At 44.8% G+C, this 14626-nt stretch overlaps 1 protein-coding gene across 1 annotated transcript; it reads left to right on the top strand.

Annotated features, from left to right (window-relative positions):
* Nucleotides 1–3218: 3218 nt before the first annotated feature.
* Nucleotides 3219–6316, top strand: gdf15 (Growth differentiation factor-15; the record flags this gene model as incomplete). The annotated part of the gene is made up of 2 exons (XM_084327765.1): nucleotides 3219–3546; nucleotides 5526–6316. 2 exons carry the CDS (start codon nucleotides 3219–3221, stop codon nucleotides 6314–6316), a joined length of 1119 nt encoding a protein of 372 aa, XP_084183891.1.
* Between the last annotated feature and the right edge of the window lie 8310 nt (nucleotides 6317–14626).

Raw genomic sequence — 14626 nt, 5'->3', positions numbered from 1 at the left:
CCTATGCTGCACGCATACTTGGATTATAGCTGCTGCTTTCGTCTGCCGATCAAGGGAGTAATGTACCGCCTCCCGTAGCTGGAGCTTATTGATTCCTCGGTGATCCAGACTTTTGCATTCGAACATTCCTCTCCCCTGCTGGCTTACAACCGAAGGGAACCCCTTAGTATCTCCAGCTAACCTACTAGTGTACCATATATAATTCTTATGATACAGGTGGTATTAATTATCCCCTGCGTAATATGCTCATGGACTTACGCTCTTGACCTATTCATGCACATTCTTCGCCTTACAAGCGCAATTCATAATTATCATTCTGTAACCTACCGTTGCTATAATAATAAATATTCTAAACAGTATTTCTTGTGAAGCCGTGTTGTTGTGGGAGTGTTCATCACATATACCTGTGTACTGTATGGCCAGTAGTAATGTACATAACGCAGTAGTGGTTTAATGATACCATACTTATTCAATACAGTCAGGGAATTGTACCCCTCAGTTACACCAATGATGAAGGACCACAATGGAAACAAGCCTATGGCTTTATTGTATTTGAATCCTATTGGTAAATGGATAAATGTATACCTGTTCATATTGTGATCAAATGTATATGTGTGATTTCCATTCTAAATCAATAAACTATTCTATCTATCTATCTATACGTGAAATAGTGAAATTCAATGAAACATCCTTGATGGAAGGTGCCTATGACTCTCTGCCCTCTCCCTTCACTTCAAAGCCAAGTTTCTGACTAAAGTCTTAGTCCTATTTTACAACACTAGGGATAGTTGCATCAGATTATGTGTACTGGAAAATGCTATCTCATCTTTCTCTCTACTTCCTTCCCAGCCTTTCCTTACTGTATAGGTTCACTGTCAACGAAACCAATGCAATACTGGAGCAGAGCAGATTGCGGGGATGACTGATAAATACACCTTATACAACAAACGTCCAGTTTACTAACGCTATATTTTCATTTACTTGACCAAATTATGTAAGTGATTTATAATTTTAACCATTTATCAGTTACGAAGTAATTTATGATGTCTGTGGTAAAGCAATCACTTGTCTTGAACTAGACACTTTTCCCGCTCTAAGACATTACTATGAGTCTGTAGCGAGCTCTCTGGGGTCTCACCTTCACATCCATGCTCATTTCATGGTAGTCCTATAGGGTCAAAACCATGCAGTTATATGCATGCAGTACAAAGATGTTATTGCTTTTTGGGAAAACCTTTATGGATCCAAAGAGCCTTCAAGTGCATTCATGTGTGATGATCTGAGCAGATAGCTCCTTCAATATGATTTGATTAGAGATAATCACATGTCTTGTCATCATACAGCACAAGTACAGTACAACGAAGTTTGGCATCCAACCAGAATGCAAATGTGGCAGTAAAGTGCAACAGCAATATACAATGTACAGGATATTAAACTGGGTACAAAATATACAAATTAGTACTACTGAGTGTATACAGCATTTGTACATGCTATCATACAGAGCTAAGGGTTATTTGCAGGTGTATAGTAAGTATATAGAGGGGTTATATGCACTTATATTCTGCCAAATGGATATGCAGTAAATGCAGTAAATATATAGAATATAGAATATAAATATGTGTAGACTATAGTATGAGGTGGGTAGTTCAGATTATTATGATTACTATTATTACAGTGTAGGGCAGGTTGTACACTGGAAAGCAGTAGGTAGGTATAAATTAATTGAGTATAGGCAACCAAGTTCAAGTCGTACAGTACGGGGAGCAGAGCAGAGTTCAGAGAGATGACAGCTGAGGGAAAGAAGCTATCAATATGAGTGATACTGTTTACATTGAATGTACATTGAATGAAGTGGGATAGAATAATGCAGATATGAATTAAATCATATCAGAACCTCACGTTCCAATAGGCTTCTTGCATTTCTGTAATCTGTTACAAAACATGATAAAGGTCATAGTATGCACTCAGTGGATAGTGGGGCGTAGAGATAAAAGTAAAAATAAGTAAAATAATAGCAAGGGTAAAATGAGCAGACATATAAAATCACAGTTTTTCACATTAGGATCTAACATCCCAAAAGGCCACCTTGTTTATGGTTTAATTGAGTTTTAGTAGAATAGAAAATACATGAATGATGAAATGATCACATAAAGTGCAGACATACTATAAAATCACAGTTTTTTACAGTACAATAAAACATTTCTGGATTACTGTTTAACAGTTCAAAGTCGTCTTTACCTTCTGTTTGGTATATCCACAGTTTAAAACCTCACAGTTTTCCCTCTTGTTTGATACCCACTTTGACCCTTCAAACCTCCCACACAGGGCAAACCTCCCTCTCAGGGCACAGTTCCCTCTCTCAGGGCGCAGTTCTATAGGCTTGGGTCTGACACAGTTTTAAAGCCTGACAGTCTTTCTTGCTTGATACCCACACAGTTTAATACCCGACAGTTTCAAACCTGTAATAAAAGCAATAGACAGAGTAAAATAGTACAGTGCAATAACAATTATAATAAATAATAAAGACACCAAGACTTGGTCTGTAAAGCCTTTCACATTTCCTGCTCACAGTCCCAAAATGTCCCGCCTATCTGTCATTGACTAGTACGGATGTCCAGCCTCTAAAATAAAAGAGAATAAAAACATAAAAACATAAAAACATGGGGAATAAAACATAGAGAAATAGTGCAATGTCAATCACAGAGAAATAGTGCAGTATAATAATGGTTAATCACAGCACTATGACACTTTACTCCACTAAACTAGAGGCCTAAGTGTATGTGTCTAGAAACATTCAGAAATTTTTCTTCGCCATCCAATCACAGAAAATAAATTAAACTCTTTGAGGGATTTTTGACAGTTTATTTCCAATTTACGAGTGGTCAAAACGGTTGGGAAATGCACCAAATCTGTGTAACTAATGACGTCAACCTCAAACCTATGCCGCAGCAGCAAAATAATCGATCAATCAATCACTTGAACACAACACATTTCCCAGATCATTAAACATTACATTAGACTGAACACAAACTCTAACCAAACACTATTATGTAAACAACCTAGGAGTGAAGGAGTGCTTCTCACCTGACTCAGAGCAGGGGTGCGGCAAACACAGGACTCCTATAAATGAAAGCATGTCTGGTATTTCATTCACAACATTCCCAAACCTCAACTAAAGCGCTTCACCTAGCACCATCCACACCTCGCCCCCACCCACCATGCTGAGAAGAACACTCACGCTCCACTCTCTCCTGACCTGGCTGTCTCTCCTGCTATCCCTGGCCCACCAAGGTGCACCCGATGCAGGCCTAGAGGAGGAGAGTCAGCGGGGCCTCATCCTGGAGGTCGTGAAGATGGGGATCCTGAACTCTTTGGGGATGGAGACTGCACCCCGGCCCGCTGAGAAAGCCACAGAGCAGGATCTGAGGGTGATGTACCGCCGGTACCGGGAGAAATTGAGGGAGCTGAGAGGGAATTCCAGCCAGCCGAGGAGGGAATCTGGACGTTCCCTGAAGGGGATCTCCACTGTGCTCTTCCCAGCCACAGGTGAACTGTCCAAGAGTAAAGGCACACTACAGGATTTGAACCCGATTTATGAATGATTTTATTTCTTCTTTTATAAAACAATGTACAGTAGTAGGACATTATATATATATATATAATAATTAAAAAAAAAACGACCGAAAAGGTGTAGGATGAAGCCGAGGCTTGTATTGCCTACCCTTTTTACATTACATTATTAATAATAATACAAAAAATACATAATTCAGTCATCATTTTGCAAAAACAAAAACAAAAGGTTATGAACGTTTCATAGTTTTAGTGTACAGTACACTAGTGTACAGTAATATACAAAAATTATATATTTTTGTTGTGTTATAATAAAATATATAATTAGGATTATAATAAGGTTTTATATTTATGTATCACCTTATATTTGAATAATTTCTTAAATGTATGTATCGAACTACACATTTTTTATTTGTTGTCAGTTATTCCATAGATTTACCCCTTTATCAACTTTTTATATTTAGCTTGACTTTTGCCATCATTTTACACCAATCTAGGCTTGAGGGGAATATTTAATGTTGAAGTTAAATGCGTTGCTTTCCAAAGAATCTGACACTTGTTCTTATTGAATAATTGCTGACCCAAAGGCAAAACTCACTATTTAATTAATCATTTAACTTAATATTTAAATAAACATACAAAATAATACGAATTCAAAGGATTTAATAAATAAATAAATAAAAATAATAACATTGAGCAATGAAAATTGAGTAGCAATGTTTTCACAATTATATTTTATATTAGGTAAATACATTGCTTACATTAAGGCTTTCTCTGGACAGCCTTCATTGTGAAACTTTGTCTGGGGCGGCAACTGTGTGAATGGACCTGTCTCAAACCCTGCCCCTTTTCTTGATCCTCCAATCACAGCTGTCGCTTACCTCGGACAAACTTGGTTTGTCCGAGGTAAGCGACAGTTGTGATTGGAGGATCAAGAAAAGAGGGCAGGGTTTGAGACAGGTCCATTGAGAATCCTGTGGTGTCAGTTCACCCTTGCTAATACAGACAATAGCTACAGTACTGGTTTTGCTATAAATACCCTTGTCCTTATTGTTCAACATACTCTGACAAAAGATAGGAATCATTTGACTTCATGGAAATTAACTGCAGAGTTTAAATGGATATGAAATGTTCTGAATTGGAATCTGTAACCCCTGTAAACAAAGAAAACACATTCCAAACAAGCTTTTAGAAGTCACATTTATACACAAATGACTCTTCTAACGATGAGAATGGTAAAACAAATGTGTAGAGGCAGATGAGCTTGAAAACACATTTTATTTATTGTAGTTATTTTTTTCATCTCACAATGTTCTTTCCACATGGTATAGACATAAATATCCATTGCTGTTCTAAACACATCTGGACATGTTTAAACGTTTAACACAGGCAAAAAGCACAGCTAATTTATTAAAGGAACACACCAACATTTTGGGGAATTGGCTTATCGTCTTCTCCAGAGAGAGACAAGACGATAGATACCAGTTTCCTCTCTGTGCGTTCAGTAGAAAGCTTTCTCGCTGCACGTTAGCCTAGCTTAGCACAATGAATGGAAGCGGACAGTGCCGGTTAGCCTAGGCATTGTCCAACTAACACCTCTCCCGAAAGCTAACCGGCACTGTCCGCTTCCATTCATTGTGCTAAGCTATAGGCTAGCAGCCAGATATAGCTTTCTACTGAACACAGAGGAAAATGGTATCCATCTTCTTGTCTCTCTCTGGAGAAGACGGTAAGCTAATTTCACAAAATGTTGGCGTGTTCCTTTAATTAAAGCTAAACTGTTGCTTAATCTGAAAACGTCAAACCCTGTCCAATCGCAAGGAGTACCTATGTCATTTCCCTGCAGCATCTAAATAACATATCAGACTAACCCATTTTCCATAATATGTCCCCTTTAAACAAGTCATGTCATAAACCTGATGACTTATTCACAACAACTTCTCTCTTCTCTTCAGTGGAACCAGTTAAAGTACTCGAGCCTGGACATCCAACATCTGACCACCATGTCCAGTGGTACAGGGCCGTATTCCACAACAACCCCAACATCCACTCTGAGCTGACACTGGTCCGGGCTCAGCTGAAGATCCGCAGACAGCTCTTAGACAAACCTCGGCCTGAGCAGACCGAATCAAGACAAGAGGTTCAAGTCAAAGTCTACGTCACAAAGACACTGAACTCTACTGCGCGGACACACTTAGAAACTCTTTTCCAAACGAACGTCGCCGATAGTAATTCTTTTGTTCTGGATATCAGTGGTGCGGTGGAGAGTTGGAGGAGAATGGCCGCTGGTCAGTCTCTGGTTGTGGACGTGGGTCTGATTGTGGGTGAAGGCCGTAACCCCAAGGCGAACCCCGAGGTCGCCATAGAGGTAGGCCTCGCAGAGCCGGCCGGGGGACGGAGGCGTCGTCGCTCGAACAGGGAGGACGTCTGCGACGAGCAGGGACACTGCTGCCGCAAGTCCGTCAGCGTGTCGTTCAAGGAGATCGGCTGGTCGGACTGGGTCGTGGCCCCGACCACCTACGTCATGCACTTCTGCGACGGCACCTGCCCGCACAACTACAAGCCGGCCAGCATGCACACGCAGGTCAAGTCCCGGATGCACCAGATGAGCAAAGGGGCGACGCCTCGACCCTGCTGCGTCCCCGCGGCCTACGAGCCCATGATCCTCATGCACTACGACAGCAGGGGAGAGTTGACGCTCACACCTTTCAATGACTTGATTGTCAGCAAATGCCTCTGCGCCTGAGTGGCTCCAGGGTGGTTGAGAGAACAGAGGGCAGAGAGAAAGTCAGAATGGATGTTTTTAACTTTCAACCCTGGCTTTTGGCAAAGAGAAAAGCCACTAGATACGGTGACACGGTACATGCTGAAATAGAGGTCCCAGAAGGGGAATTACAAAACATTAGCAGCATTCCTGTCATCATTTTCTGTGATTAGCTCAACTAAAGACCCATCAGCACCCATAATTGTGTGCCTTTTGAAGACAGAAATGTCTCACGAAAACAAGTTACTGTGGTAACGCTGTGTGTTACATTATCTAAAAACTTGTTTTGTTCTATACAAATAAATTAATTGACAGCCTTTGCTTTTACATCTGAATCTTTGAATACCTAGAATTAGATGATATTTATACTGTATGATATGTTATGTATATTTATTTAAGGTCTTAAGATTATATTTGTGATGTTTTGTAGTTTTACGCAGTTTTCCAAAGTTGCTGTTGAATTTAATTCCATGTATCCAATCGAACCAAATTTCGAAAATGTTTTGCAGAAATAAAAACATATTTTTAAATTAACAAAGAAACAAAACACTATATATATAGTGTTTCAGTGGAATTGTGTTGAGAGAACAGACAGCAGTTGACTTCCTGTTGCAATGTTTGCTAATATCAACAACTGACAGGAAATCAAATGTAGTCTATTTAAAATGTATGTTAAGTTAAAACCGTCTGTGTAGGCCTATATTGATGAGGTTTTTTAACATGCCAGAAGTTGTGTATTTGTGCTGTTTTACTTGTTACAGTGCAATGTGCCTCTGTAATCCTCAAAGTACTGCACTATTCCCCCAGGTTCATTATTTAGACATAGGGGGAAATCTGACTTTGTCCTGTCTTACACATTTCGATAATAACATCAGTACTGTACATGTGGAAATATGTACATTTTTATAATAAACACGTTGTCTTTTATCCCCTGGCCAATTTACTATTTTATTATTTATAGGCTATATTTTATTTATTATACTGTATATCAGAGTGTGCCTTACAATGGTATCGTAAAAAAAAGAAAGAAAAGAGAGCGATAGTCTTGGGGGGGGGGGGGGGGGTTAGGAAGTTCTCCGACATGGTGATGTCAGTTTACACTAATCTACTGAGATAGTTCCTCAAGGTTAGGGTGTGCTGAACGAGACGGCATGTAAAATATATGACAGCCTGTATCTCCCAGCGCTAACCTTGTAGCTACTTTCACCGCTGGCCTTGACGGAGTCATTGACCTGGAGGACAGGTAGGGTCTGTGACTCATCCTCTTAGAATTCTAGACTTGCAGCAGCCTTTTGTTAGATGGATGCACCTCTATGGTAGGCAATGTCACTCACTGACTCACTCACTCGTTCATTCATGCAGTCATTTACTCACACTTAGCCACTATGCCCATTACCCATCTCTTTGCATGGCACTTTGTGTAAGACCAGTTCACTTTATGCAAGAATGCTTCACATCTATGACACTGTGAGTCCCTATTTAGAGATTTGGGTGATACAGTGTTTTGGGTGATACAGTGACCTGAAGGACACAACGTTAGAACACCAGTAATTCTCCCGTATTCACTCAGCAGTGGTGGGCCAAATTGCTATAGAGAATTGTTTTGATTTGGAGTTATTATTATTATAATGCTATTATTGTTGGAATTCTGACGACTCCAACCTCAACTTCAACCTCAACTGTAAATTAATCAAATTAAATCGAGACTATTTCAGATTAATTAGAAACGACACGTCCACTGAGGTGGGCAAGATGTGCATGCGCTCAATGATCATCTCTCGCATGACTGACTGTTTGACGAGCTGGTCACATGAGGCTAAGGCTAACCACACTACACTGAAACCACTACATTCTTTGTATAAACTCATAAAACTCTAGACTTTATTCCAACACAAAGAACTCAACACATACCGATCATTTAGCTCTCACATGCTTCGTTGTCATGTCAAGGTAAATCGTTTTTGAGGTAAGGGCTTCTTTTAGACCTGTTGTGTTCAGTTTCTCATTCTGATCTACACTACAGCTCTGAGAGCAAGTCGCTTTATGTTTTGTATGGCTTCCATGTGCCAAGACAAGTGTTCATAGGTCATAAATAACAATGATAACACATTTCTCCAGCATCTGTGCCAAATCCAGCAGGATGCTACACAGCTTCTACCCACAGGCGGTCAGGATTATGAACATAATGACTATGACACCACCCCCCCCAACATAATGCCAACATTGAACTGAACATTTTCACAAAATGCACTTTCTCTATACTGTCGTGCTGCTAACTGATTTTATTGATTGAATGTCTTATATGTTTTTCATACGTACTGCTTCCTAGTGGATTTCTTTGATATTTTAGATTGGATATTTTATTTGCATATACATTTCTGTTTCTTTAAAAAAAAAAGTACCTGTCTTGTTACACTGCTCTGCAGGGCTGGGAGGAACAGTATTTAATTTGTTTTATGTATGGAAGTACACAAAGAAATGACAATAAACTAAATGGGGTGGAATAGTCTGACACCATAAAAAACACGTCCCACTCTGTCCAGCTTCAAAAGGTAAAATCCATCAAGGAGAGACAGCCAGTGTGAGCCCATCTCCTAATGCTGTCCAATGGAGAGAGAAAGAACCATTGTGAGCCCATCTCCTAATGCTGTCCAATGGAGAGAGAAAGAGCCATTGTGATGTTTAGCCCCTTTGGGCTTGCACCCTAATGATAATAATGTAATACAAAATACACGTCATTCTGGACTTAACTTGATAGCCTTAAAGCATTAAAGAGACTGTCCCCAGGGGCGGTCAGGTGGCGTAGCGGAGATTGTGCTTGTCACCAATGCAAGAGGCTGCGGTCTCGACTCCCGGAGTCAGCATTGCCTTGGCTTGGGTTGCCTTGATCGTTATTGTTACAAAGGATCAGATTAAACCGAATATATATATTTATTTATTGATATATATTGCATAGTATTTGTATATCGTTTGATACCCCCTGTATATTCCTTGTACATATACACGGAATATCCCTTTAGCCCAGACCATAATATTCCATTCTCCTATTGGACAGCGGTCCACCGGCGCCAGGGACCGGCCTCCGGAGCCAGGTTCAAAGTCACCGTCAAGATGTGTCTGGACATGCCCGGCCTTGCCCAGGGATACGCGACAGAAATAAGATTGGAACTAGTTTGTTCACTGTGCGTATAAATACGGCGCAGGTGAATATAGAAGCCCCTTACCCCTTACCCTTCGTCCTTAGTATGTTACCGATAAGTTGAAGCCTCACCCACGATACAACGTGCGGTGAAGTATGGCCTGTTTGGCCCCAGAATAGAGCATCGAGACCGCGTGCGAATTAGTAACTGAATTGTCAGAGTTTGGCGCTATACCGTCGAGTGCGACATATTTCTATTAAGTCTTTAATAGTCTATTTGTGTATAGTGTATCGTGCGGTTAGAATTCTACAGTGACCAGCATCTCCAACGCTTCCTCGTATTAGCTAGAGTTCTTATCCAAGCTGGGCCGACCACATGGCGCTTTCACCCGAGGAGACCTAGACGAGAGCCGTATGGACATGTACACTGGATTAATCTACCCGACGACTACATAGCCCTTTGCGGCTGGAATATATTTGCTTTGGTCCTGTGATTTATGGAGCGGATAATCGCCGACGCCTGCACGTGTTGGATTTACCCCGAGAGGAGTCAAGTCGAGTCGGCGCCCAGAGAGCCTGAGGCCGACTAGCTTTCTTCCCTGTGGAGCTACAGTCTACAAGAGAACCAAGCTGTATTCGTCTGTGGATCAAGAGGCTACTGCACCGGCTTCTGTACCTGAAGTCTCCCTAGTCATCGTTGACCAGACGTCCTACTACCGACAGATCTTCTACCCCCCCCGCTGGCTTACAACCAGGGGAACCCCTTCCAGTATCTCCCGCTATATTACTAGTGTACCATAGATATAATTCCCTAAGATTCAGGTTGTATAATTACCTCCTGCGTAACCAGAGAATGGACATTCGTTATTGATTTGCCTACGCATACTCCTTTGCCTTACAAGTGCATTCAAAGAATAATGTAAAGTATCCTATGTACCTTTTGCTCCATTAAATACTTGATTAATACCTTTGACTGGAACCGATTTCATTGTGGGAAGTGTTCATCATATTCATATATCGTGTACTGTATGGCCAGTAATTAAAGTACATAAAGCGGTAGTGGTTTAATGATACCATACTTATCAATACAGTCAGGGAATTGTACCCCTCAGTTACAATTGGTCCTTCGAGCCGGAGGGTAACTAGTGTAATATTAATATAGTGGTATTAATATTGACATGGCCTATGATGAACACTCCACAAAACGGTTCTCCTAAAGTAGATCGCCCGCAGCGTAGACGGCAGACACCTCAGTACTTAGAGGATTACGTTGCCAGTATACTACCTAGCCTTCTACAGACGGTAAACGCGGAAAAAGTAGATAGTAAAATTATGTCCGACCCTATCGCCCAGGTTACCCCGCCAATAGAGGCCCTAGTGGGTTCTAATGTAACTGACCAAGCTCACGGTAGGGACCAGGAGGGACCTGACACGACTTTACCCCCCGCCAAGACCGAAGAAGTAGTCCCCGGAGAGCTCCAGGATAAAGACAGCTCTCCAGGGATGGAACTTTACCCGCTACAAGAAGAAGAGACCCCGGAGATGGATCTCCAGGACTCGCCACAGGAGAGCAGATCTCCAACGAGTACTGCCAGGAGCGGATCACCTCAACCAGCGTCTTCCCCCAGCGGGGCGGACAAGATGCTGGCACAGGCATTCCTCGCCAGCCTAGCAGCCTCTACAGAGCGCGATCGACTCCAAGCACAGATGCTTAGCGAGCGCGAACATTCTTCCATGGAAAGAGAACACATTCAAGCGCAGCAACGGAGCGACGAAGATCGTATACGTCTAGAGATTAGACGCCTTCAGACGGAAGAGAATATGGTAAGAGACCGGGCCGAAGCAGAGCGCGCCGCCACCGAAGCCCAGCGCGCCGCTGCCGGTGCCCAAAGAGAAGCAGAGCGCGCTGCCGCCGAAGCCCAGCGCGCCGCTGCCGGTGCCCAAAGAGAAGCAGAGCGCGACATCGCTCTCACCAAGCGCGAAGCCGAGCGCGACCGATTACAAGCGCAGATAATGGAGCAGCTGATCGCCAGGGCGACACCCCCTCCCTCCGCACGGGGTTCCAGAGCCTTGTCAAGACACGGGTCAAGGGCACCCTCCCCTACCCGATCAAGCGACCCTGAGCCCGACCACCAGAGAGAGCCTATACCCCCCTCCGAACTCCTTCCCCGACCGGTCCACGCGAGGACCAGCTACAAGGAAGAAACCGTCTACACCGCGGAGAGGCTAAATAGACGACTACAGGATCTAGAGGACCTGCCAGAGCAAGAAGAAGAGGGAGAGGAGGAGAGTCAAGCCCGACAGCAGCACAGAACTCCACAGGACCAGGAGGTCCAGTACAGCCCAGGCTCTACCCCCGCGGCTCTGCGCTACAGACCCCCGACTCAATTCACGGGTGAGCTTGACGCACGACCAGCCCCGAGGAATAGCACCTGGATACGCGGGCCATGGTACCCAGCAGGTACCAGCCCACCAAGAGGCGTAAGAGGAGACTCACCTAGGAGGCCTCTCTTCCAACGCTCACCGATGTGCCAGCCATCCATGGCATCATACATTGGCACACCGACGTTTCCGGACTTCACCCACGAGAACAGAGCACAGTACACGGAGCTACGAATGTGCTTAGAGACAATGATGTCCGATGTAGCTGACGAACCGTACAAGTATGCTATCCTACTGAAGCACCTCAAGGTGCCCCGAGCGCACAATATAGCGCTGGCCTATGCCACCTCTACTACCCCATACACAGCGGCTCTAGCAGCACTCGACCAAAGATATGGACGCATATGGGATTACGTAATACAAGAGATAAGGCATATCGACCGCCTACCCCCAGCCACAGACAATCGCTCACTAGATGACCTGTCTATCAAGGTACAATCCCTGGTAGGGATGCTGGGGGCGCAAAGAGAAAAGGGTATGCACGAACTGTATGCGAACTCTAATGTCGAGAGGATTTTAGAGAAGCTTCCGCCCGCCCGACAAGAGCGCTTCAGGCGGCAAAGAGACCACCGTGATCCTAACGGTCCCGAGCCATCCCTCCTAGACCTAGCCGACTTCCTGGCGAGAGAAGTCAACAGCCTACGGTTGGATACGTTCATGCGGAGCACCCCAAGCTCCAGAGAGGGACCTAGGAGAGCAAACGATGGCCGAAGATTGGTGACCGTCATGCACCAATCAGAATCAGTACCGAGCAGCAAGAACCACAGTACCCCCTCGATGAAAGAGAAGTAGAAGATGGTGTGCCCGTACTGCGAAAAAGAACACTGGTTGTCACAATGTGACACGTTCAAGAAGATGACCACCGACGAGGTGAGTCAATGGATAAAGTCCAACCGACGCTGTTACCGATGTGCGCGCAGTCACATGGCAGCCGACTGCCGCTTAAAGAAGAGGTGTAGTCGGTGTGACGGAGCCCACCTAGATGTCCTACACGACAGTAACAGAAGAAAGCCTGCACCCTCAAGCAGCACAAAGGCAAGTGTTATGTACATTGACCCCGCCAGCAGCGGGGGCGCCCGGGTGCTCTTAAAGGTGGTCCGCGTAACACTGAGTTACCAAGATAAGGTCATGGACACTTACGCCGTCCTTGACGACGGGTCAGAGAAGACCCTCCTCCTCGCGTCCGCTGCGGCCCAGCTGGGGCTGCGGGGGAGCGAAAACCAGATGACGATTCGGACAATAAGAAGAGATCTAAAGACGATAAAGGGCGAGAATGTCTCCTTCACTATCGCAGCAAGCGGGCAGCCAGAGAGACGGTATAGGATTACTAATGCTTTCACCAGCCAAGAAATAGACCTGTCGCAGTACACCTACCCCATCGCCAAGCTGATGGATAAATATGTGCACCTGCGTCAACTACCTATCCCGCTCATAGACGGTGCCACCCCGAACCTGCTGATAGGCTCCGACCATGCAGACCTCATAGTCCCGATAGACCGGGTCCACACAGGGCCCAGAGGCTGTCCTGCAGCAGTCGAGACCCGCCTAGGATGGACATTACAAGGCCCCCTCGCTAAGTCTCTTAACCGAACCGCAGCCACTAGCTGCCTCCACTCCAGAGTGACAGAAGAAGACACCACCCTCCTACAGCACGTCGAGAGGCTATGGACACTAGAGACAATGCCCTTTAAGAACGAAAAGAAAGACATTCGTTCCAAGGAAGACATTTACGCCATAGCACTCCTCGAGCAAGGGACAAAGAGAGTCAAAGTCAACGGAGTGATGAGATACGCAACTCCACTCCTGAGGCGAGAGGGTATGCCCACCTGCCACGCCCCAAAAGAAGCGACGGAGCGGTATCTATTGAACACAGAGCGGCGCCTAGCCAGAGACCCCGCTCAGGAGACTGTGTACCGCGCTGAGATTAACAAGCTAATCACAGCGGGACACATAAAGAAAATTGACATTAAAGAGGCCGATCAGACGACCGAATCATGGTACGTGCCGCACCACAAAGTCCACCACAACGGCAAGGATCGTATTGTGTTCAACTGCAGCTACCAGATCGGATCACAAAATCTGAATAAAGAGCTCTTGCCCGGCCCAACACTCGGCCCCTCCCTACTAGGCGCGTTACTACGTTTCCGCCAGGACAAGGTGGCCATCAGCGGCGACATCAAAGGGATGTTCCTGCAGGTGAGACTAGTGGAAGAGGACAAGCCCCTGCTGCGGTTCCTATGGAGAGAGAGGATCGGGGATGAGCAACCAGCCATCTATCAATGGGAAGTCCTCCCTTTCGGAACCACATGCAGCCCATGCTGTGCTACGTTTGCACTGCAAAAACACGTCGCAGAGGACCCAGCAGCTGATGAAGAGGTCCGAAAAAGTGTAGAAAATAGTTTCTACGTGGACAACTGTCTGCAAAGCGTCTCGACGCCAGAAGAAGCCGAGGCCCTTCTACTCCAGCTCCGCGCCTCCCTGATCAAAGGCGGCTTTGATCTCAGGCAGTGGGCCAGCAGCGACCCGCAAGTATTGCGCAGCCTCTCCCCCGAGGACTAGGCAGCAAGCAGCGAGACCTGGATGGCGACCATCCCAGGAGAAGCCCAAGAAATGACATTAGGACTAGTCTGGCGCTTCAAAACAGACTCGCTCCATTATAAACACACACCCCTGACCAAGGAGCAGGGAAGGTCGACTGCACTACCGACCAC

The sequence above is a fragment of the Notolepis coatsorum genome (genome assembly GCF_963971535.1).
Source record: "Notolepis coatsorum genome assembly, chromosome: 13".
Lineage (NCBI taxonomy): Eukaryota > Metazoa > Chordata > Actinopteri > Aulopiformes > Paralepididae > Notolepis > Notolepis coatsorum.
The sequence above is the reverse complement of the archived record's forward strand: the minus strand, read 5'-3'. Positions and strand labels throughout refer to the sequence as shown.